The sequence below is a fragment of the Sciurus carolinensis genome, chromosome 13 (assembly GCF_902686445.1).
Source record: "Sciurus carolinensis chromosome 13, mSciCar1.2, whole genome shotgun sequence".
In the NCBI taxonomy this organism is placed as follows: domain Eukaryota; kingdom Metazoa; phylum Chordata; class Mammalia; order Rodentia; family Sciuridae; genus Sciurus; species Sciurus carolinensis.
The window spans coordinates 42296441-42322551 of record NC_062225.1 but is presented as its reverse complement, the minus strand read 5'-3'; the positions used below and the strand labels follow the sequence as shown (position 1 = coordinate 42322551).

General features: G+C 40.5%; 2 protein-coding genes across 2 annotated transcripts in view; both read right to left on the bottom strand.

Moving 5' to 3' along the window:
* The window catches only part of Usp34 (ubiquitin specific peptidase 34), a 221303-nt gene extending 202096 nt beyond the window's left edge, over positions 1–19207 (bottom strand). Inside the window, 1 exon segment of the mRNA XM_047522220.1 lies at positions 18696–19207. Within this exon segment, the coding sequence (XP_047378176.1) occupies positions 18696–18738 (43 nt within the window). The 5' untranslated portion in view covers positions 18739–19207.
* Positions 19208–22176: 2969 nt separating this feature from the next.
* LOC124963190 (40S ribosomal protein S23) lies at positions 22177–22704 on the bottom strand. Its single transcript, XM_047522756.1, has one exon. The coding sequence runs from the start codon at positions 22652–22654 to the stop codon at positions 22223–22225; it is 432 nt and encodes a 143-aa protein (XP_047378712.1). The 5' UTR covers positions 22655–22704; the 3' UTR covers positions 22177–22222.
* Positions 22705–26111: the final 3407 nt, after the last annotated feature.

Here is a 26111-nt window from a genome sequence, read left to right as displayed (position 1 = left end):
AACAAAATAAAATACTAGTTTGGGGGCTTTTAAAGCCAACTAAAATACTAACTAAAATACAAAACAAGATGGCAGTAATAAAGACTGGTGTTCTTCAAGTGTTCTAAACTGATAACATTTGGTCACATAAAATTTTTAAATTACAAACATCAAAGGCAAATTCAAAGACATGACAAATTAGGAATAGTCTTTGCAACAGAGTAATCTAAGATTATAAGAGATTAGGAAGAAAAAACAAAAAGTAGAAAAATGGGCAGAAAAATGAACAAAAAGTAATATATGTGGCTCAAACATACCACCGAAATACTGTTTCTCTCTAACCTAGTTGGCAAAACATTTAAAATACCTAGAGCTGGTAAACATCAAGAGAAAAGTAAAGATGATTTGATAGTACCTATCAAAATTACAAATACATTGATCCTCTCAGTATTTAAGCATCTTTTTCCTATACATGTTTTGTCATATGCAATAACATGTTATTTATAAAAACAGAAGACTGGAATATAATCCTAAGACTTATCAACAGAAAACAAGTTAAATATATCCTAACAATGGAAAAATATGCATCTGATAAGAAAAAAAGGATGCTTATTACAAACTGGTATGAAAATAGTCCCCCAAATCTTAATAAAGGCAAACTCACTACTTTCAATTACATAAGTGCATGATTCTTTTAAAAAATTTTTAAAAAGACTTTTTTTTTTTTTTTTTTTTTAAAGACTAAGTTGATCAGCTTTTCACTTTTTAAAGAACTCACTGTTTGAAATTGGGTAAAGGAAAGAACTGCCTTTCCATACAAACAGTACTTCAAAGAAAAGTCACAAAAGGAAATTTCTTCTTATACAGATAGTCCAGCTAATAAAGTGGGGGGGGGGGGGGGGGGACACAAGATTAGAACACCATGACCATTTTGCAACTGCTAATGATATAAAAGATGGAGACAGTGGCTGCTGGCACCACTCAAACAAAAAAGAGGCAACAGTTTCACACTATGCCCCCCCCCATCAGGAAAAAACACAACACTATCTAACAAACAGTTTTGTCAAGAAACTTAATCTGAATCTAATCAAGCCTCCAAATAAAGTACAAAAATAGAGAAAGAAATACATGTTAAGTAATTTAACAAGGATAAAATCAGCAAAATCTAGACTTGGAGAGTCTATGGGCTAAATAATCCATGGTGCCATCAGTTTCTTCAACAAATAGCCTCCCCTCCAAACAAAAAGAGGAACATAGAGATTAAAGCATTTTTAATTGGTTCTTTTTAGTTATACATGATAAGAAATTAAAACATTTTTAAGAAAAACATAATCATGACTACCAAGTTATGATGACTCAGGCAAAATTCCTAGGAAGAAATTTACTAATAAAATTAAAGAATTAAAAGGATTATATAACAATAAACACAGACATCAATGGCTAACTATGGGAAAGTCAGAATTCATCAAATTAGTCCAGGCAAGTAACCAAACAAACCACAAAAAGCAAAACAAAATACTGACAATAACTTGATTCAAAAAGCCCTACATCACAAACCAAAGGACCAAATACCCAAAAAATCGACTGAGTACAAAATCAATGTATGAATACTGTATCAATATATGAAATCCTATTAAGGAATAAAAAGACTACTACACTGGTAAGTAACATAGATCACTTATAGCCACATGGTAAGTAAAAAAAAAAAAATGCAAGCTACGATGAGTACATACAATTTATCTTCTTTTTAATAAGATCATAAGAGAGTTGCAGTGGTGCATGCCTGCAATCCCAGCTACTTGGGAAGCTTTGGCAGAAGAGTTTCAAGTTCAAGGCCAGTCTCAGCAACTTATTTAAACCAGTGTCAAAATAAAAAATTAAAAAGGCTTAGGTTGTAGCTGAGTGGTACAGCACTTGACTTGGCCCACCATGTGTAAGGTCTTGGGTTCCATCTCCAGTAACACATACACACACATACACACATAAACACACACACACACACACACACACAAAATATATATATAATTACTGCAAAAAAAAGATTCTGGTTTAGGTGGCATAAAGCACATCAGTAGTTAACAAGGGTACAAATTTAGTGATGAGTTTGACTACAAATGGACACAAGGGATAAATGGGCTAATGGAAATGTACAACTGTAGTTTTTACATGGGTAAATACATTTGTCAAAATGAATGTAAATATTCACTTAAAATAGATGCATTTTATTTATGTAAATTATACCTCAACCAAGTTAATGATTATTAGTAACTATTATAAGACCAATTCTGAATCTTGATCCGAATTGAGAAGGAAAAACTAAAAATTTTTTAAACCTGATTATCTGGAAAATATGAATGCCAAACATTTTATATTAAGAAATCATTAGTTGGAGGAGGGGCAATACATTCCTTTAATCCCAGTGGCTCAGGAGGCTGAGGCAGGAGGCTCAAAGTCAGCATCAGCAATTTAGCAAGGCCTTAGGCAACTTAGGCCCTGTCTCAAAATAAAAAATAAAAAGGACTGGGGATGTAGCTTAGTGGTAAAGCGCCCCTGAGTTCAATCCCCAGTAGCCAAAAAAGAAAGAAAGAAAAAAAGAAAAATCTGGCCTGGGGAGATAGTTCAGTTGGTAGAGTGCTTGCCTTGCAAGCACAAGGCCCTGGGTTCCATCCCCAGCACCACACACACACAAAAAAAATTCCATTATGGCATTTGCAGGCAAATGGATGAAATTGGAGAATATCACACTAAGTGAGATAAGCCAATCTCAAAAAACTAAAGGACGAATGATCTCACTGATAATCGGATGAGGACATATAATGGGGGGTGGGAGGGGTTAGCATTAGGATTAGGGTTAGGTTTAGGGTTAGGGATAAGGAGGGTGGTAAGAATGGAGGAAGGAAGGACCGTACAGAGGGAAAAGAGGGGTGGGAGAGGTGGGGGGGAAGGGGGAAAAAAAATAACAGAATGAATCAAACAACATTACCCTATGTAAATTTATGATTACACAAATGGTATGCCTTGACTCCATGTACAAATAGAGAAACAACATGTATCCCATTTGTTTACAATAATAAAAAAAAAAAATTTAAAAATAAAAGAAATTTAAAAAAAAGAAAAATCTATCAGCATTGGGCAGCTGTCATGGTCACACTGCCAGGTACAAGTTTTCCAAAAAAACCCCAATTTTTGCTTGAAAGTTCAAATTTTACCACTGACAACTAACACTGTCAGTCTTCTTTAAAGTGATAAAAGGTCCCTGGCTCAATCCCCAGTAGTGGGGGGGAAAAAATGCCTTATACATTAAACATTCAAAATATTTTTATATGTTGAAAAAAAAAAAAATATTTAAACATTAAGCATTAAGGTGAGACATAGTCAAAATAACCAATTCAGTAAATATTAACGAATTATTTTCAGCATAGCACTGTATTTGATATCTGTGTGCTTGCTGTCCAGAAGCAATTTCACCTCTTTCATGGTAACAACATGCCAAATTTCTTTTGGGGAAGCCCATACTTTTAGTTATGAGATCTAGATGGAATCAGCTTCAAAAAATGGATCCTGTCTAGTTTAAAACAATCAAAGTTCATTCTCTTTGAACTATTTCAAGAATAGGGGCCAAAGAGATATGAGCCAATGATATGTGAAGATGTGCTAGCGAGATTTTAGAAAAAGCTTACTTGTTCTTGTACAGCAGGTCCCAGAAAAGTCTCTTTTCACCTGCATTGTACAAGTATGTGATATCTAAACAGTGTGGTGTAAAGATAGTTCAGCAGCAATTTTTGTTAACATGGGAATGATCAAACTAAGGTCAAAACCAAGAAAGGACTGCACAGTAAGTCACAGAGAAATGAAGTCCTGTTAATAATTATAAATGTATGGATTAAAAGCAAGCCATGCCTGAAGACAGCACACACTTAAGAGTGCTTAGTTAATGCTTCAAATATAACAGAAATATTAAAAAGTTTAAATATAACTACTTTTCATTTCTGTTCAAAGGTGTTAACTTTTGCTGGTCTTTGCCACAGAATCCTTACTGATTAAAAACTAATTCCCAATCTTAAAATCTTTAACCTGTATGTGTTAATATTGAGCTATTAAGGAAAAATTTTAAATGCCCCAACTCACTGACAAAATTAGTTGTTGTTTTTTTTTAATCAATATATCCCATCTCATCTAGTGGTTAAGTGGGGGGGGGGGATAAATACAGTACCTTTTTATATGAAAGGGGTAGTAAGCAAGATAGCACAAAACCAAGTACTGACAGTATTCAGAATATCCAAGAGTACCGATAAAACAGGAAAAACCAGTTACAATACATCTCTGTGGTACAGCACTTGCCTAGAATACATGGGTACAATCTCCAGTAGTGATTTCACAGTGCAAGCACTGTGAAACTTAATTACAACAGATAGCCACAATCATATAACCGAAAACCTCATCAAATAAAAAGGCATTTAAGCTGGGCATGGGGGCAGATGCCTATAATCCCAGCGACTCTGGAGGCTGAGTCAGGAGGATGGCCAGTTCAAAGCCAGCCTCAGCAACTCAGTGAAGCACTAAGCAAATCAGTGAGATCCTGTCTCTATAAATAAAATACAAAAAAAGGCTGGGGATGTGGCTCAGTGGTTAAGCGCCCCTAGGTTTAATTCCCAGTACAAAAAAAAAAAAAGACATTTAAAAAGTTAACCAGTTATAAATACGTAATTATAAACTATGAAGGAAAAGAACCAGCACAACTTCAGACCGGCCTCCATCAAAAACAAAATCAACACTTAAGACTTGAAGGCAGCTGAGCATGGTGGCGCACACATGTAATCCCAGTGACTAGAAGGCTGCAGAGAGGAAGCTCACAATTTCATGGCTATCCTCAGCAACTTATCAAGTCCCTGATCAACTGTAAAATAAATATAAATAGGGCTGGGAATATAGCTCAGAGGTAAAGCACCTGGGTTCATCCTAGTACCAAACAAAAACAAGACTTGAAGACATAAGGTGTACATAAAAGCACAGTGGCAGTGAACTGCATGACTGAAAGAAGGCAACACAAAGCAAGTGGACAAGATTTTTAAGCAAGGCTGTCATGCAGAACATCTCAAGTCAGGGAAAGTAAGCCATTTTACTCCCCTCATTCTCAACTACTACTCCAATTATGTAAAGGCCCAGTTCAGTCTTCCATTTGCCTTGAAACCTCCTTGCCTAACTCACTTTATCTAGAATTAATCTCTCTATCGTCCTTTAACAAATTCTGGTTTCCCAACTTCCTCTTACAAAAAAAAAAAAAAAAAAAAAACTGGTTAATGAGAAGTACACTGAATAGAAAAAAGAAGTAAATTCTAATCCTAGTCTTGCTACTTTTTAGCTGTGCCATCTTAGCTAAATTTCTCATGATTCTTGTGAGGTTCAATGAAGATATGTGAAATTACAGTATTCAAATAGTTACAGAAGTATACAGATGGTCCCTGACTTATGATTCTTTAAAACTTTACCATGGTGCCAAGGCAATACATATTCAATAGAAACTGTACTTATAATTGTGAATTTTGAGCTTTTCCCTTTTTTGTTGGTTTTGTTTTGGAGGCAGGGGTGTGGTACTGGGACTGAACTCCTGAGCTACATCCCCAGACGTTTTTTCCCCTCGCCCCCCTCCCCCACAGGGTCTCCATAAGAAGCTGAGGTTGGCCTTGAAATTGTAATACCCTTCTGTCTCAGCCTCTGAAGTCGCTGGGATTACAGGCATAGCCTGCCACACCCAATCTTCCCAGGCTTCTGGTATGCTGGTTAAAATACCCTCTTGCAGTGCTCCACAGTGAAAGAGCCACATCTTCCAATTACAAGGATCAAAAACCAACACAATAATGTACAGCATTGCTAAAGTATGTTTGGTAGGTTAGGTGTATTGAATGAATTTTCAATTTAGTATGTTTTCCATCTGCAATGAGTTTAATAATAACATAACCCCAAAAGTCCAGGAGCAACTATATTACTACTATTACATGTAATTCAACAGTATTCTAACTGCACAAGCAGTTAGTGTTGTAGTCTGGGCACAACACTTGAAGACAGTTAATGTCTTTTTTTTTTTTTTTTTTTCTTTCAGATGATGTGTCACTATATTGCCCAGATATGTGTCAAGATCCTACCACCTCAGCCTCCCAAGTAGTTGGGACTACAGGAGTATACTACTATGCCCAGTGTTGTAATATCTTTTTAAGTGCCCACAGATGAACAGTTTTCAAGCTTATTTATAAACCAACTAAACCCTTTTCTCCCCAAATCTTACAATATAAACCAAATAAAATTGAACTTTCAAATTTGCAACAATGGATGGGACTCCAAGTTTCCCTCATTCCCCCAAAACAGGAACAATTCCATTCTAAGAAAGTTTCTAAACCATGATCACTACTAAAAATCTTGAAAAGGAATTAAGCAAGGACAAAACCCTATAGTCTGTCACCAGTCACATCCCTCCAGGTTAATAATTTTTTTCATCTTTTCCACAGAACAGTGTCAGATTCTATTGAGTGCTTGATACAATCAAATATTACACACACATATATATATAAAACAATAATTCAGCATTTTACCACATTAATGTCTAAATCAAAGATAAAAAATAAGATTGGCTTAAGTTACATATTACTGCCATGATGATTCTTTACCAACCTTTCTTTCTTTCCTGAGTGATTATTTAATGGTGGCAAATTCCTCTTGCAGTTTCCAAAATAAGGGAGGAAATACTCAAAGCCCATATTTGCAAATTTCTGCTATTCTACAGTTTTACCAAGTAAAGCTTCCCAATCATATAACCATAAACTCTATGACCTTCACTGGAGGTAATCTGCAAAATCTTGGGAGATTTTAAATTTGACCAACACTAGCAAATCTTTCCCCCTTATCTGAAATGCTTAGGATGAGAAGTTTCAGATTTGGGAGTTTTTCAGATTTTGGAACACTGGCATATAGACTGTACTGGTTGAGCACCCCAATCTGAAAATCAAAAATTTGAAGTTAAAATGTGTATGTCAGCTCAAAAAGCTTTAGGATTTAAATTCTCTAATTAGGGATTTAGGGTCCCACTTAACACATAATTAATTTATTCTGCTAGTTTGAGGATCCCTATAAAAGGGAAGATGGAAACAATATACTATTAGAGTAAAACAACTCTGTTGGCTACATTCATTATACCACTTTACTAAGCTGTAGGTGCACTGTTATTTTATTGATCTTCTTTCTTGGAACACAACTTCAAAAGCCCTATCTGTCAAGCTTTTTTGTTTTTTGAGGTGTTGGGGATCAAAACCCAGGGTCTCACACATGCTAGGTAAGCACTTGACAGTACTAAGCTACACCCCCAACCCTTAAGGAATTTTCTTAAGTCTTAATTTATTCTGAGCTTTAGTGTTTACCACCACTCTTACACTTCTACATCCACCATCAAATAATGAACCTTTCTCAATAATTAAAATACTGGTTCAGGATTCTAAAGCAAAGGTACCAGAATAAAAAGTATCCCTCCATTTTGTATTGTGATTTAGAACCAGTACACTGCATTCTTACTTGTACTGAGATTGAACCCGGGAGTGCTCTACCACTGAGCTACAGCCCAGTCCTTTAATATTTTAAAACAGGTTCTCACTAAGTTGCCTAGGCTGGCCTCCTGCCTCAGCCTACCAAGTCACTCGTATTACAGGCATGTACCACCATGCCTGGCACAATGTTACATTTTAAAACCATCCACAGACCCAGCAGTCAAAAAACAAAAACAAAAACAAAAATCACTTTAACACTACAATGTCTGATGTTATTGTTATGGGGTGCAACTTAAGAACAGACCGGTCACCACTGAGAAGTCCAAATTTGAGAGTCTTTATTAAGTCGGTCAGCTGACTGTCTCACATAATGCCCCAAAAAATGGCTATTGGGAGAACAGCCCTGACAACAGGGTTGTAGGGGTTCTTATACCAAAAATCACATTAATCATAAGTGTCTGTTGCTGTGATTCAAAATTATACATTAACATCATGAGATCATCGACAGAGGGGGAAGTGGGTCAAAATGACCCTTACCTAGGTACAAACTAAAGAATGGTTGCTAACATCCACACAATCACTGTTTAGGAGCAATAGGAATCAAAAGAGAGCAATTCTTCACTACATAGGAGTTGCCATTGTATATTATTAAACATGTCACAGTAAGTAACTGATGATCGGGCACAGAGGCGGGTATTCCCATGGGAGAAACTTATTTCCTATATGGCATGGAGTCTCAGAGCAAAATGGAGTTTGTTTAGTCATTTCCCTTAGAGTCAGGCCTATAACATTCTCATGGAGCTAGATCTGTCAGCCCATCACATTATGATTATGGAAACACACATTTATTTCTTCTAAGTCTTCTTATTAAGATTTTCTTCCAGATATTCTGAAGGGATATGACTTCAAAGACTTTATCCAAGATAACGACAACCCTCAAGAGAGCTGGTTAAGTTATAATATGATCCAATAATGGAAAATAACACTGAAGCTATGAAAATTATAATTTAAGCTCATATTGAAAGATAACCTACATCTTATTAATAAAAGTATTAGGGGATTAGGGATTTAGCTGTGATAGAGTGCTTACAGAGTATAAGCAAGTCCCTGGGTTTGATCACCAGCACTGAACAGAGTAACACGTGGTTATTAGTTTATATAAATAGTATGTGTGAGGAAAGAGAAAAGAATGACTGAAAAGATATTTGCCAAATATGAGAGATTTTTTTAGTAAACTGAGTTTCAGATTCTAATTTCACCTTGTTTTCTGTTGTACTTGACTTTCTTCTCGAAAATGTGACCTCCTTTCTAGAGTAAGAAACAACAGAGCTACTTTCATTCTTTTGAAGAAGACTAATCCTAAAAAACCCTCACATATCAATGGATGGGCTCTTCTCATCACTGAATGCTACTACTGACACCTAACACATTCCAAGAACCTAAAGAAAATTATAATAAAGCACTCATGGCTAAAAATTACACTGGCTCTCCAATAAAAGAACCCATCAAGGGGTAATACTGGAATAAAACCCTTTTGGCGGAACACTAACTCATATGGTATGTACAGAGGGCAATAGCTCAAAAGGAGTTTAAGCCTCAGTACTGGAAAACCACCATGTATTTTCTTCTATTTCTTTGTAGAGCTTCAACGTCAATGGTTTCCACAAAACTGCTCCAATTTTTTCTGCAAATAGCTTCCTCTGCTTGCTCAATGTTTCTACTCCCCTACATCAGCCTGCCAAAGTCCTCACTCTACTTTGGTTGCTCAGAGTTAACTAGCTATTTAGCTAAACACTCTTAAAAGGAAAAATATGATTGGTCAACAGAAACCCTATCAATCCATCAAGTAGGAGTCTGTCTGTAATCCAATCTGCAATGGCTGGGAAGTACAGTCTTCCAGCAGACTTAAGAAAGACAGGATCTCTGCCAGGTCTGGTATAGCACACCTATAATCCCAGCAACTTGGGAGGCTGAGGTAGAAGGATCACAAATTCAAAGCCAGTCTCAGCAATTTAGCAAGGCCCTAAATAATTTAGCAAGATCCTATCTCAAAATAAAAAGGGCTTGCCGGGTGTGGTGGCACACACCTGTAATCACAGTGGCTCGAGAGGCTGAGGCAGTAGGATTGAGAGTTCAAAGCCAGCCTCAACAACTTTAGCAAGTCCCTGTTTCTACATAAAATATAAAAAAGGACTGGGGATGTGGCTCAGTAGTTAAGCACCCCTAGGTTCAATCTCTGATACCAAAAAAGAAAATAAACATATAAACAAACAAACAAACAAATAGGGCTGGGGTTGTGGCTCAGCAGTTAAGGGCCCCCCAGTTCAATCCCTGGTACCACAAAGAAGTTATGAACTACACCCCCAGACTCCACAATTGCATTTTTCTATGATACAAAAATGTTTACTTAGCTCTACTCTCTACAAAGCAATAAGTTAGTACTGGGAAAAGAAAAAGTGAAACATGGTCTTTGGCTGTAAGGAGCTTACCATCCAAGCAAAGGATGCTGCTGTTAATTTTAAAATAGTTTTAAAAGGAGGGGGAGCCACAAATTAAGTATAATCTAAAAGGTATAAGCCATTTTTAGAAAGGGTAAAAGATTTGAGAAGGCCTCCCAAAAAAAGTAAAAAAGGTTGGAAAAGGAAATTTGGACAAACTGCTGATACAGGGTTAAAATTTTATTTCTTCAGACAGTGAAGAGTTTAAGTGGGAAACACGAGGTTCATATTCTGTTTCAGACAGGCAACTCTGAAGCTGCTGCTGCCCACATTAAAAAAGAAGTTGTAAGTTGGCAGCTACAGTGGCTCATGCCTGTTATCCAGTAACTCAGGAGGCTGAGACAGGAAGATCACTTATTCCAGTCCAGCCTATGCAATTCAGCAAGAGCCTGTCTCAAAATTTAAAAAAATAAAATAAAAAGGGCTGAGATATAGCTTAATGGTAAAGCTTCCCTGGGTTCAATTCCACAGAAAATAATACCACAGAAAATAATAATAATGGAAGTAGTAATAAATTTTTTTAAATAAAGTTATAATTAAAAATGATAAAAATGATTGGGGATGTAGTTGAGTGGTATAACATGTTCAGCAGCACAAAATCCTGAATTTGATACCAAGTATCACATAAAACAAAAACAAAATAAAAAAGCAAACTAAAATCTATGTGGTGAATATGACCAAAAGTTTGAAATACAGTAATTCCACAGTATAGGGGCAAAGGGGGCTTCCAGGATCCCCCTTGAATACCAAAATCTTAGGGTGCTCTTGTATAAAATAGGATATAGCATTTGCATACATATTACATACATGTTCCTATATACTCTAAATCATCTCTAGATTATTTATAATAATAAATAATTTACACAATGTAAATGTATGTAAATAATTATTCTATATTATTTAGGGAATGACAAGAAAAAAGTCTGTAAATGTTCAATACAAGACGCAATTTTTTCTCAAGTATTTCCAATTTACAGTTGGCTGAAACACAGATACAGAGGGCTGACCATACCTAAATCTTCTTATAAGGTTTAACAGTCCCATGACAACTCTAATAAGTTAGAACACAAAACATGAAAACCTGAAAAGTGAGAAAAGAACACAGACGATTCATTAAATAAAAAATGTAAATGGCTAATAAAAACAAGAGGTTAAACTTACTAATAATTGGCTATTAGTTTTTTTTGCGAAAACATCCCCCCCCCCCATTTTTTAACTGGTACATTATAATTGTATATAGGGTAGGATTTATTACATGTTGGTACAAGCATACAATTTAACAATATAATGTGGCTAATATCCCCAGCATTTCCTCTTTCCCCCACCTTCCCACTGGTCCCTTTTCTCTACTCTACTGATTTCCCTTCAATTTTCATGAGATCCCTCCACTTTTCTCTTCCCTCTCTAGCTTCCACATGAGAGAAAACATATAACCCTTGACCTTCTGAGTTTGGGTTATTTTGCTTAATGTCTCAAGTTTCTGCAAATCACAAGTTTTTCTTTATCTACAAAAATATTTTTTAAAGATAACATTCACCACAGGTAAGGATGCTCAAGTTGCATAGACAGTGCTAAAAGAAATCAATATCCTTTCTGGGGGGAAAAAAAGGATAATATGAATAGACAGGAGCTAGGAGTGTAGTTCAGTGGTAGAACACTTTCCTAACAAGCATGAAGCCAAGTTCAATCCCAGCACAGTCAAAAAAAAAAAGAAAAGAAAACTAGACTGAAAAATATTTATATTTTTGACAAGGTAATAACATTTCTAGGAATCTGTCTTCAGAATCAGGGATTTAATTAAAAGATTTATGTCCCAGGATGCTCATTTACAGTATTACTCATAGTATGGAAGAATAAGAAACACAGAATGAGGAAATATTAAACTTTATGTAAGATGAAATATTACAGACAAAAACATTTTCAAAATCTAATAAAAGAAGCCAAGTGTGATGGTGCACGCCTGTAATCCCAGCAATTCAGGAGGCTAAAGAAGGAGGGTCACAATTTCTAGGCCAGCCTCAGCAATTTAACAAGGCCCTAAGCAACTTAGTGAGACTGTTCTCAAAATAAAAAACAAAAAGAGCTAGGGATGTAGCTCAGTGGTAAAGTGCCCCTTGGTTAAATCTCCAGTACAAAAAAAAAAAAAAATTTTTTAGCCCAATGGGACACATTTGTAATTCCAGTGACATATAAGCTGAGGCAGAGGATCACAAGATTGAGGTTGAGGTTGAGACCACACTAATCAACTTAGCAAGACCCTGTCGCAAAAGAAAAAAGAAAAAAGGCTGATGGTTGTAGCTCAGTGGTAGAGCACCCCTGGGTTCAATCTCCAGTGCTGGGGGGGTTCGGGGGGATCCCTAAAGAAAATGGTCAAACAATGTCAGATGAAATATGGTAGATATTAAGATACATACATCTCATTCTCAAATTTTAAAAAGTATATGTATACAAAAAAAAGAGAAATATTTTATTTCAAAGTAGCAACAGGAGTTAACATTAGGTAGTTATCCCAGTGGCTAGGGAGGCTAAGAAAAAAGGATCATGACTTCAAAGTCAGTCTCAGCAACAGTGAGGCACTAAGTAACTCAGTGAGACCCTGTTCTAAATAAAATACAAAATAGGGCCGGGGATGTGGCTTAGTGGTCCAGTGATCCTGAGTTTAATTCCCTGGTACCCGCCTCCCAAAAAATAGATTATGGGTGATCTAAAGTTTTCAATTCATCTACAGTGAGCATATGCAACCTTATAATGTGCAGGGGTAGTAAGTGAAAAAGCAAAAGGTAACCCAGTCCATTAAGCTAAGATCTAACACACATTGGTCAAGTCATTATGGTAAACTTCCTTTCTTTTAACAAAAATATAAAAATTTGGGGTGTGGATGTAGCTCAATGATATAGCACTTGCCTGAAAATATAAAAAATTTTATTAATACACCACTCCACATGGAATACCTATAAAGTAGACATACAGATATTATCACTATTAAACATATAAGGAATATTAAGTTAACAAGTTTCATGAAAGTACTAAAGTTAGTTATCAATGGTTATTACACAATGCTGATAGCCTACATGTAATATACAAGTATTTATAGTGTGTTATGGTTTATAAGTTACTTTATAATGATACTTAGACTGAAATTGTGAATACTATTATCCTTGAAGGTCAGTATTTCAAATATTGCTTTAAGAGGACAATGTATTGCTGGGCACAATGCACAGCAACTAGGGAGGCTGAAACAAAAGGATCAGAAGCTTGAGATTGGCCTCGGCAACCTAGCAAGGCCCTAAGCAACTAAGCAAGACCCTGTCTCAAAATAAAAAAGGTTGCAAATGTGGCTCCATGGTGAAGCAACGCTGGGTTAAATCCCAGGTACCCCCAAAAAAGCCACGTACTTAACAAAATTAATTTAACAAGTAAAAATCCATAATTTGAGATTATGCACTGCAGTAAAATCCCTAGTACCCAAAAAATAATATATCACCACAAAATTTATATAGCTATAGCCTGATCTGGGATTAAGTTCTGATTAAACCCTGGCTTCCCCAAATGTAACCATGTGACCCTAAGCAAGTTATATGAACTCTAGGCCTCGTTTTCTTACCTGAAAGCAGTTAATAGAGTTCCTGTCTTTTTTTTCTTTCTCTAGTACTGGGGATTAACCCAGGGGTGTTCTACCACTGAGTTACCATTGAGTTCTTTTTTAATCTTTATTTTCAGACAGGGTCTGCCTAAATTGTGTTGCTGAGGCGGACCTTGAACTTGCGATCCTTCTCCCTCAACCTCTAGGGTTCCGGGATTACTGGCCAGCACCACTATATCTGACTAGAATCAAATGATATCTCAAATGAAACTTAGCAACTTAGACTCAAATAAAACAGGGCTGGGGACATAGCTCATTGGTAAAGTGCCCCTGGGTTCAATCAGTGCCAAAAAATAAACAGATTTTATCCTAAATTGAATAGAATTCCACAAACTGATAGCACCAAAACCCACTCAATACATCTGAGCTCTATAATTTCCTTCCTAATTAAAAACAAAACAAAGGAAAATGGAAAACTTGGATGTTAGTGCCAGGCTAGGAATACAGCTCAGTAGACAGCTTGCCTAGTACATGCAAAGTTTCAACTTCCAGAATATCTGTAAGTACCCTATTAAAAAAAAGGGGTAGAGAGGCTAGGGATATATATATATATATAGGATATATATATGTTGGTAGAGTGCTTGCCTTGCAAGCACAAGGCCCTGGGTTCAAATCCCCAGAACCGAGAAAAAAAAAAAAAAGGGTAGAGGTCAGTCCTTAATAGGGGTTTAGCCTGAATCCAGGCAGGCTTCACTGGGTACTTACCCACAGACAAATCTGTGTATGTTTTATGATTAAAGTTTACAGCATGGTTGGGGCCCCACACGTATAAATGGCTTTGAACTTGCTATCCTCCTACAGCTAGTTCTCAGAACTAGAGGTACAATTGGTATATTAACACTCTCAAAAACTAATGACATACTTGTATGATCGCATGAATGGTATGACTCTATATCATGTACAATAAGAGAAATGAAAAGTTGTGCTCCATTAGTGTACAATGAATCAAAATGCATTCTGCTGTCATTTATAACTAATTAGAACAAAATATTTTTTAAAAACTGACAAAAGGAAGCTGTTTACAATCTATTACCAAATTTTAACTATATTCCATTCTACCAAATCTTTAAATAAATATTATATACGAAATTCTTACCCATTATGACTATCTGACATACTATCCACACGTATACTGGTTTTTGTTATTGTTGTTTGGTACCAGGAATTGAACCCAGAGACTCTTAATCACAGAGCCTTATTCCCAGCCCTTTTTATTTTGAGACAGGGTCCGAGTTGCTTAGGGCCTCGCTAAGTTGCTGAGGCTGGCTTTGAACTTGCAGTTCTCCTACCTCAGCTTCCCGAAACACTGGGATAATAGGCACAAACCACCACATCTGGCCACAAGTGTACTCTTTCAAAATTTTGGGCTGGGGATATGGGTCAGTGGTGGAGTGCTTGTCTGGCATACTTGAGGCCCTAGGTTCAATCCCCAGCATCACAGAAAGAAAAAAAAAAAAAAACACAAAAAAATTTTTAATTATATATTTACTGATGTTTTCAAGCAGATGTCTTTAAATTTGTTCAGTGTTTGTAAATTTGAATAGAAACAGGGCTTTGGTTTTTTAAATAATTATAAAAGCTTCTTCAACATCAACTCAAAACAAATCACTAAAAAATAAATAATTCTATGTCTTTTCTTGGTTGGTGTTTCAACCAAGCAATGGGGAGTTATATAAACTACATAAAAAAGATAAATCCTAAGCACATTATTTCGGGGCTTTAATTCTGAATTTCTAATCAAGATGAATTGATATTCATCTTTGTACTACCTATAGAGAAAAAGGACAGAGCATAAATATTGAGAGTGAGATTACAACACATAAAATATACTTTGAACAAGTTTCATCAAGTTTCAATCATCATGCTCATTATCATACTCCATCACTGCCATGGATAAATATTACTATGGTGAGATACAGCAATACCTTCTGTTCTCAGGGAATCCAACAATCCCTGGTGTGTGTTAGTTATTGGGGATTAAATCCAGGGCCCCAATCATGCTAGGCAAGCACTCTTATCACTGAGCTACATATCTTAAGCCCTTTTTAAAGTTTTAAGACAGCCTTGCTAAATTGCCCAGGCTGACCTCAAACTTGGGATCCTCCTCCCCCAGGCTCCACAGAGAAGCCCAGATTACAGGAATGTGTATATCACTTGTCCAATGGAATTTAACAATTTTATGTCTGGGATATAGGAATTGTACCAAAGAAAAAAATAATCTTGTAACAATCTCAGAAGAAAAAAAAAGCAACTGGCAATAGTCTCATATAAACTACATAAAAAAGTGCTAAAGTAAATTTTTTTTAAAAAAGGAAGCATCACAGTGAGATTAGTGTTTAAGTGTTTAGCAGGTAATTGTTTTTGGAGGGGTGGAGAGTTTACTGGTTATTAAAACGAGGGACATTCTACCACTGAGCCACATCCCCACACTTTTTTATTGAGACTGGATCTCCCTAAATTGCCAAGGCTGGCCTGGAATTTGTGATCCTCCTGCTTCAGTCTGAATTGATGGGATTACAGGTTTGCCTGACTGCATCCAGCTGCAGGCAAATTTTTAAACTGAGCCTTAAAGGTGATATTAAACTAAACCAGGCACAGTGGTGCACATCTATAATCCCAGCAGTTCAGGAGACTAAGGCAGGAGAATTAGAAGATAAAGACCAGTCTCAGCAACTTAGCTAGGCCCTGTCTCAAAATTTAAAAAAAGAAAAAGGGAGGGAGCTGAGGATATAGCAGTGGTAAAGTGCCCCTGGGTTCAATCACCAATTCTCCCACCCCCCAAAAAAAAAAAGGAAAAACAAAATTTAAGTAATTTAAGAGGCCACTGACTTATACAAAAATTCCAGGTGTTTCCCAGATCATACTGTATAAGATTTTTCATTAATATCAAGATACCAACTCTTTTTGAAAAATTAATAATCTTTACAAAGATACTATGATGTTGGGCTGGGGTTATGACACAGTGGCAGAGCACTTGCCTAACCTGTCAGGTGCTGGGTTTGATTCTCAGCACCATATACAAACAAATAAAATAAAGGTCCATTGACAATTAAAAAACTATTAAAAAAAAAAAAAAAAAAAAAGATACTACAATGTCAGCTATGGTGGCACACACCTATAATCCCAGCAGTTTGGGAGGCTGAGGCAGGAGGATCAGAGGTTCATAACCAGCTTCAAAATTTAGCAAGACCCTTAGCAATTTAGTGATATCCTGTCTCAAAATAAAAAATAAAAAGGGCTGGGGATGTGGCTCAGGGAAAGCAGGGCTAGGTTCAATCCCCAGCACCAGGAAAAATAGCATATAAATATAGATATATGTATATGTGTATGTATATACATATGTGTATAAATACACATACATATATACATGATTTAAAAGTTCCTAGTTAAAATTTAAAATAATTTTAAAATCACTAAAAAAATGATTTCTTTTCCAACATACACAAGACAGTAAAGTTATTACTTTTCGAATTTAGAATTAAGTCACAATCAGCCAGGCATGAGCATATGCCACCATACTGTAACCCCAAGTACTCTGGAAACTGAGCCAGGAGGCTCACAAGATCCAGGTCAACTGGGCAGTTTATGAAGACCCTGCCTCAAAACTTTTTTTTTTTTTTTTTTTAAAGGGCTGGGAGCTCAGTGGTAGGGTACTTGCTTAGCAATAAGGCATTGGGTTCAATCCACAGTACCACAAAATAAGGTCACAAACACCTCTTGTGATACACAAAATAGTTTTACTGAAAAAAGATGCTAAGGACTTATGTTTACCTTCATATCAGAAACCACCTGCACTAAGAACAAAAGTATCTCAAAATACATACAAATAACCTTAAAATTCTAGAAAAATTTAGCATGACACAAATGCTGGAAGTGTAGTTTGAATATGTGCAAAAGCCTACTTCCATCTGTCAGGAAGTAAATATACAGCTGAAAGCAAATAAGAACTCTTACACTTTTCTTACCACCTTTGGTCATTAATGTGAAATTCAAACAAACACGATGGTGCGTTTTGCATATCAACTGTTTATATCAGTTGTTTAAGTGGATGATATTAGAAAAAAAGCAATTTGTAAGTGTGTCGAAATATCACATACAGAATACAAGTTCAATTCCATATAAATTGTTCATAAATAGGCATTTTCGCATCGATCCAGTTCCCGAAAATTCAACTTTTCAGCGAATTTACCTCTTCCAACCTAGGCCTTCGGGACCAGAAGTAGTTGACTTGCAATATAGCTTATATCTCTAAATTGAAATAGCATCTTTCAAAGGTCGGGAATAAAATAATCTGGCCAGAAAAGATCAACATATGCTAGTTAACAATAAAAAGTATAAGGAATCAGGTCTTTCATTCCAGGAGAAAGGCCATGACTATCCCGGGATGGTATCTATAGTACCAACTCTCCTTAACAGAATTTACCATTAAAACGACTAATGATACAGTAAAAAGAAATAACATTAGGGGGAAAAAAAGGTATGAAGGTTCCAATCATCACTATCACAGTTCATTTTCAGCTATTTAAAGAGTAGCAGATGGGTTTAATACACCCACACACCCCCAAGGGAGGGAAAAATCCACCACCCTCCACCCAGGGAGTTTAATGAAGATTAGCAGGTGAGAGAGGCCTCAACAGTACGCTGCAAATCAAACAGGGCGGCCGGAGCGCTCGGACTGCGGAGGAAAGCCTCCTGCTCCGACCCACCTCCCCTCACCTTCCCGGCAGAGCGAAGGAGGCAAGGGGCTCATTAGTGCCTTCGTTAATTGACACCTGTAATGAGGAAACTTTCTCAGAGCGCCCAGGCCGGGCCCGGCCGGAGCTCCGCGGCGGCTGCCGCCTCTCGGGCGCCCAGGTAACCCGGGTGGCCGGGCCCGAGACGCCGAGGCGGCCGCGCCACCACGCACCTTCCCCGGGCGCTAGGCCCGCACGCCGCCCGACCCGGCCGTCGACTCCCGCAGGCCACGGCAACCTGGGGAGGCCAGAGAGCGCCGCGAGGCCCCCAAACCTTGCACCCCGACAGGCCTCCACCCCGGCCACTTACTTTCATTTAACACCTCCACCAGGTCTGCGCAGTTCTCGCACATCGTTCGGCCGCCGCCCCCCCCCTCCCCCGCTTCGGATCGTACTGACTGATCCCGACCGGCGGGGGGAGGGGAGAGAGGCGGAGGAGGGGGCCGGCCGGCCGGCGGGGCGGGGAGGCAACGAGGGCGGGCGGCGGCGGGGACGGGGCGGGGAGCAGGAGAATGGGGGAGGGGGCCGGCGGTCCCCGGAGCGGGCGGGGGAGAGGAGGGGGGCGAGGGGAGGTGCGCAGGCCGGAGGGGCGCGGAGGCGCCGGCGGCGGGGAAGGGGGGGAAGGACAGGGGAGGGGAAAAGGAGGGGGCGGGTGGGGAGAGAAGCAGCAGAGTCACTTCACCGACCAGACGCCGCGGCCACCGCCGACGCCGCCGCCATTTTAATAGGGCGCTCGGGCTGCGCTCGGCTCTTTCCGCCCGTGCGAAGGAGCCGACCAGAAGCGCCTCGCGCTCTCATTCCTCCGCCTCCCCCCCTTCTCCCGCCCTCCCACCGCACACACGCCGCACGCTCCACACCCCGCCGTGGCCGCTCGCCGCCCTCCCTTTCCTCTTCCGTCCGGCCTCCCCGCCCTCGGTCCACCCCCTCCGCGCGCTCGCCCACCCCTCCCAGCCCGGATCTCTGTCAGCGGCCGGAAGGGAAACGCGAAGCCAGCGCGGCCGAGGGGGGAGTCCGGGTGAGTAGGCGAAGATGGCGGAGGCGCCGAGCGGGTCGCGTTTGCTCTGCGTCGCCTACCGCGGCCCACGCCGTGGGCTCCGAGGCCTGACGAGCGCCGGGTCACTCGTGCCACCCTGACCCCTCGCCCCTGCGCTTCGCCATTTTCCCTCCCAGCCCATGAAGGGAAGTTAATGAAGGTTTCGGCCTGCCCTCAGGCGCTTTTGGTGTGAGGAAAGTTGGGAGTCAGTGGGGGTGCCAGGCCGAGGTTACCCGACAGGCCAGGTTCAGGCACAGGGCCTTCTCCCCACGGGTTTCTGTGAGAATGGAACAGCCGGGGCTGGCCTTAACTGCATTCCCGTTTATCACTACCCTGCAATTTGAGGCACATCTGTCTCTGGCCATGATACACCTAGACGGGACTATAAATGGGGGGTACAGGGTTTGCATGGCATTTGCTTTTCATGCAAGAAGGCCGCTTGTGATATGCTTGCCTACTCTTTACCTGCAAGAGTGTATTATGCTTCTGAGCTGAGTGCAACAGCGAGGGCTATTAAGATGAACGAGGAGTGAAGAAAGGGTGAAGGTCCCTCAGCTTGTGTTAACAACTAGCATTTGGAAAATTTTCCTCGTACCTGCCAAGGAACGCTTTAAAGTAAGCATAATATAAAACTGCAATCATTTACCGCTCCCCCACCCTTTTTGCAGCTCTTCCCTCCCATCCTACGACCCAGATCAGCACTGTGTGAACATCCTAGCCAGCCATTGGTTTGCTCCTCAGCCTGCAAACATTCTCAGCAGCCATTGGTCCAATTGTTAACCCGCTAACTTCCTCCTTAGCCATTGGCCTGATCCCTAACCTTCAAGCTTCCTCTCAGCAATTGACCCAAGTCATTAGTCCGGGAAATTCCACTACCTAAAAGAAGCTCCCCCATCATTTTCTCTCTCTCTTTTTTCCAGCCCTGAGCACACTCCGGTCATCTGCCTAATAAAATCTCTTGTGTGAGTTCCCGTGTCCAGAGTGATTTTCTGGGTGCATTCATTGGGGCCGTGACTCAGACCGGGCACCCCAGAGTGCTTGCTACCCCTGGATTCAAAGGCCTGAGCTGCCTTGGGACCTGAACTGAGCCGCATTTTTCTTACATTGGTGCCATGACTCCAATGGGCTCTTCCACTGCTGCTTAGGCAAGTGGAACCCCATATGATGCCCCAGACCACTGGACTCTGGCCTCACCTTTCATTCACTCAGAAGCTCTGTTTAGCATTCATCGCTGGCCTTCAGATTGGTAAATTCCCCTAGGCCAACTTAACCACTCCTCTGTTGACCTGAAGAGTGACCGTTGAGTGTCGGGTGCCCTAGAGGCAGCTAAGGAGTGAGGTTACCCCCAACCATGTCTTATCTGATATATGGGCCCCAATTTTTATGGTGGACATTCCCTTTCGGGGTTGACGCTCCTTTTTCCATTTTCCTCTCTAAATTCCTGGCGCCAGGTCCTCAACCCCCTTTGGCTTTGACCTGCACACACTGACAGGGTGGACAACTCTTTTCATTGTGCTGCAGTGTCTCCAGCCAACTAGTCTGTGACCTCAGGAGGACTTGGACACTGACTTGGCTGTTTTATCAGTCTCCACCATGGAATCTGTGTCTTCCATTCCAGTAGATTCACCCCTGGGGTGTCTATTAGACAACTTTAGAACCCTTTGCCTGACCCCTGGCCTAAAGCAATCAAAACTTATTCATTTGTGTAATGATATTTGGCGACAGTACCTTTAGATAATCAATCCAAATGGCCAATAAATGGCTCCCTGGACCCTGATATTTTATGGAATTTATACAACTTCTGTGAGCCAGCAGGCAAATGGAAAGAGATTCCTTATATTCTTTTTCTTTCTTGTGCACTAAACCTGATCTTTGCTCTTCCTACAAACCTGAACAATACCTTTTGGCAATGAAACCCTCACTTCTGCCTGCTTCTTCTCCCTCTCTTTTTTTTTTTTTTTTTTTTTTTTTAAGCATTGATCAAACAAATGAACCACATTTATTAATGCAGTCAATAGGAGTTCCTTAGATCACTAATAGAATTCAGAAGGCTAACAGTCATGCCACTTTACAGAAATTCCAAAACAAAATTTTGGATAGTGTAAGTTCCATCAACACCTATCTTTAACAGTTATCAAAACACAACATACAAGTAAAGCTTAAGGACAAAATATATCACTTACTGATACTCATGAGAAAGGGCACTTAAAAGACCAATTATGTGGCTTATGGGTCTTCCTTGCTCTTTGATGACCTTTCCCTCTATGCCTCAATTTGCCTGGCTTGTACTTCCATCAACTAAATCATTCCTGCTTTAAACACAATTACAACATACATCCTGACACCTTTAGAAACTAAAACAAATGAACGAACAAAAAAAACATGAAAAACAAAACCCCCACCCAGAATAGGGAATTTATGAGGGTTCTTGATCATCTTGGAGCCCCAGGGAGATGGTGGCAAGAATGTGTTTCCAAGGATACCCATGGATCCCTATTCAATGAAACTCGAGAACTGCTAAAATATCTAAGTAGAAATTCAATCAGTTTTAAAAGTACTCTAGAGTAGAACACTGTACATTTATTACAAGCTTAGAAGTCATTTCCTTTACTCCATGGACTAAAGGAACTTTGTTCTTGGTTACTAATCCCACTTATTCTAACAAATGTTCAAATAACCATTCTTTCCATTTCCTAAAACTGGCAAAACACACAATGTAACTTGTGGGAGCAAGAGGGAGAAAATAAATTACAAAACATTTCTGGAATATGGAAATTTATTACTATTATTTTCATCAGCAAAATTTATGATCTTGGTCTTTCCTTCTTGCCTTTGTATAGGGCCAAAAGAGAGACATTGGCTACTTTAACAACCTTAAAGCGGACTCCAGGAATGTCACCAACAGCATGACCTTTTCGACCAAATCCAGCAACCAGAACTTCATCATTTTCCTCAATAAAGTTCAGGCAACCATCATTGGGTACAAAAGCTGTGATTTTCTTGCCATTCTTTATCAGCTGGACCCTGACACACTTCCTAATGGCAGAATTTGGCTGTTTGGCTTCAACCCCTACTTTTTCCAGCACAATTCCCTTTGCATGGGAAGCACCACCAAAAGGGTTGGCCTTCAGGGCTGTGCCCAAATGGGCTTTCTTGTACTGTTTATCATGCCACTTCTGGTCCCGTCGGTGACTACGGAGCTTCCTGGCAGTACGAAGACCGCGACACTTGCCCATCCTGTCGGTGCCACGGGGCCCAGCGAAAGAGAGAAGGAACACCTCTTCTCCCTCTCTTGATCCCTCCTTCTCCTCTAAGTTTGACCTGGCAAACAAACCACCCCCATACCAGTCTCCTATGGAGGAAGCCCCACGAGCCCCTGCTACTCATGACTTATTATTTTTCCCAAAGCTACCGGGACATAAAGGCTACATTGAGGAGGTTGAACAGGGAGCCCCTTACCCCACAGCCAGAGGTTCTAGCAGTGGCATTCAGGGTATATAATGGAAGGGAAGAAAAAAAAAAAAAAAAAAACCTAAAACTAAAATACCTAATGCTGACCAAAGCCTTTCAACCAGCTAGACCTGCCCCACTGGCCACTACTAGGGGCACCCTACCTCCCAGAAGACCTCCAAGCCCATGCTTTTAAGTGTGGAAAAGTGGGCCCCTGGGCACAAGCCTGCCCCAACCCCCAGCAGCCCTCAGGTCCTTGTCCAAAATGTCACCAATCAAGACATTGGGCAGTGAATTGCCCTTGTGCTCAGAGAAGTGCCAGGTCACCCTGTCCCCTTCCCCCAGTGACTTACTGGGATTGGCAGTGGATGACTGAAGGGGCCCAGGATTGCTACACCTGACGACCATCACTGCTTAGGAGCCCAGGTGACCCTTACAGGGGCAGGCAAGCAGCTCCCTTTCCTTATAGACATTGGTGCCACCTTTTCAGTGCTGCAGGAGTTTTGGGGACCCACTTCTCCTGCCAAATCCTCTATTGTTGAGATATAGGGAAAACCATACCACCCCCTACAAACCCCTCCAATAAATTACCATATTGGACAAATCTGCTTCACTCATTCTTTTGATAATTCCTATGTGTCCCATTTCCATCATGGGAAGGGACATCCTAACCAAATTAGGTGCCTCTATTTCCTTCTCACTCACCTTGCGCCTCCACTGAGACTCCTTTACTATTCCTCTCCTTTATGATCCTTGTATATGCAACTCAACCTGAGTCTTCATATCCCCTTCCTCCCTCCCTGATTGACTCCAAGGTCTGGGACACCCACACACCCTCTGTAGCCAAATGCTCACCTGTACTCATTCTCCTGAAGCACAACATCCTACCCAGCCCAGGCCAAATACCCCCTTCCCCAAAGGAGCCTCTTAGGACTTCTACCAGTCATCCAGGATTTAAAGCAGAAAGTCTTCTGTGCCCTGCTAATTCACCTTATAACACTCCTATCCTGGCTGTTAAAAAGCCTAATGGATCTTACCGTTTGGTACAAGATCTCTGCATCATTAACTCGGCAGTGGTCCCCATCTTTCCCATTGTGCTCAATCTTTACACCCTGCTTTCCTCTATCCCCTCTTCCACCACATACACTTTAGTGCTAGACTTGAAGAACACATTTTTCACTGTCCCTCCTCATCCTGACTCACAGGATCTCTTTGCTTTCATCTGGACTGTCCCTCTCAAGTTTCTTCTCAGCTAACCTGGACAGTTCTCCCACAAGGATTGAGTCAGCCCTTACTTCTTTGACCAAATACTGTCTCGTGATCTTGCCTCTCTGACTTTTGCTTCCTCCTTCCCCTTCCAGCATGTTGATGATCTTTTTCTATGTAGTCCCTCTCTCAAGGACTCCCAAGAAGACACTGTCAAGCTTCTAAATTTTCTGACTGATAGAGGGTAATAGGGTCCCTCCAGCAAAGCTGCAGGACATGCCCACACATCCACCAAAAGAGAAATTCTGTCCTTTCTAGGTTTAGCAGGATAGTTATGATCCTGGATCCCAAATTTTTCCATACTGGCAGCCCCCCTATATGAGACTTCAAAGGGCACTCCCACTGAACCTCTCCTCAACCCAGTGGAAGCCCCTTTCCAGACCCTAAGGAAAGCCCTTCTTCAAGCCCCAGCCCTACACCTCCCTGTCACCACCAGACCATTCTACCTGTTTGTCTTTGAGAAAAGTGAGTTCTTTCTGGGGGTCATAGGACACATGTTTGGACCCACCTTTGGCCCAGTGGCATATCTATCAAAAAGACTAGACCCCACTGTAAGAGGTTGGGCACCATGTCTTAGAGTATTAGCTGCAGCATTTGTCTTAATCCAGGAATTAAAGAAACTTTCCTTTGGAGGTCCCACTGAAGTACTTTCACCTTGTCCTTCTGAGCTTATTACTTATAAGGGTCTGCAAACTCTACCACCCTGTTGGGTATTAGCTCTGCAAACTGCTCTCATTGAGGACTCTTCCATTTCCTTTAAGACATGCCAGCCACCCTCTTACCCCTACCTTCCAACCTATATGCTTCAGCAACCCATAGCTGCCTTGAGACTGGAGGATGTCCAATGTTCAGGATGGGACCTTACACAACCCTACTTTCATATGGTTCACTGATGGGAGCTCTTTTCTCCATGAAGGGATCCAATGGGCTGGATATGCCATTGTCTCTCTGGAAAAGGTTGTAGAGTCACGACCACTACCTAACACCACCAACAACCAACAGGTGGAATTATCACCCTCACCCATGCATTCACCCTCACAAAGAGAGAATCCCTCACAATCTACACTGACCAAATATGCTTTTCACATTATCCTTTCCCATGCCACTATTTGGAAAGAGAGGGGCCTTCTTACTTCAAAAGGAAACTCCATTACCAGCTCTAGCTACATCCTAAACTTCCTTGAGGCTCTTTGCCTCCCAGCAACCATAGGCCTTGTACATTGCCGAGCCCATCAGGCAGACCAATCGTTCATCTCTTCAGGGAACAACAAGGCAGATGAGGAGGCTGAAAGGGCTGCCCTGTCATCCACACCAGCCCCCATTATAGCTCTCCATAATCCCTTACCTCCACTGCCACCCAACAGGGAGATACTTTCCTACCTCCACTGTTTATTCCACCCTAACCTTTATTCACTCATAATTCATTAAGACTCATCTGCAACTATCCTCCTCTGACATCTCATTTCTGAAAGAACTCTTCTCCACATGTGAAGTTTGCCTACAAACCAATCCTACAGCTGTCAGACCCCCCACTTTTCTGACTTACCAGGCCCACGGCACCATTCCAGGGGTAGGCTGGCAACTTGATTTCACTCACATGCCCACAGTAAGAAAGTCTAAATGTTTTTTGGTTATGGTAGATACCTTCTCAGGATAGGTGAAGCCATCCCCACCTCCAACTAAAGGGCACTAACCATCTCTACCTTCATCCTTCACGAACTCACTCCTTGCATTGAATTGCCTACCTCTTTCCAGTCAGATAATGGGCCTGAATTCATCTCTCAAATTTCCTAACAACTTGACAAGACCCTTGGGATCCCTTGGCATTTCCACATTCCCTTTCACCCAAAGTCCTCAGGTAAAGTAGAACGAGCAAACTGAACTCTTAAAAATGTCTTAACCAAGCGCTCTCTCTTTCTCTCTCTCTCTCTCTCTCTCACCAAGCTCTCTTTAGAACTTTACCTTGACTGGGTTAAA

Excerpts from the sequence above, each read along its gene's own strand:
- LOC124963190 (XM_047522756.1), bottom strand. The coding sequence starts at position 22,654 with ATGGGCAAGTGTCGCGGTCTTCGTACTGCCAGGAAGCTCCGTAGTCAC.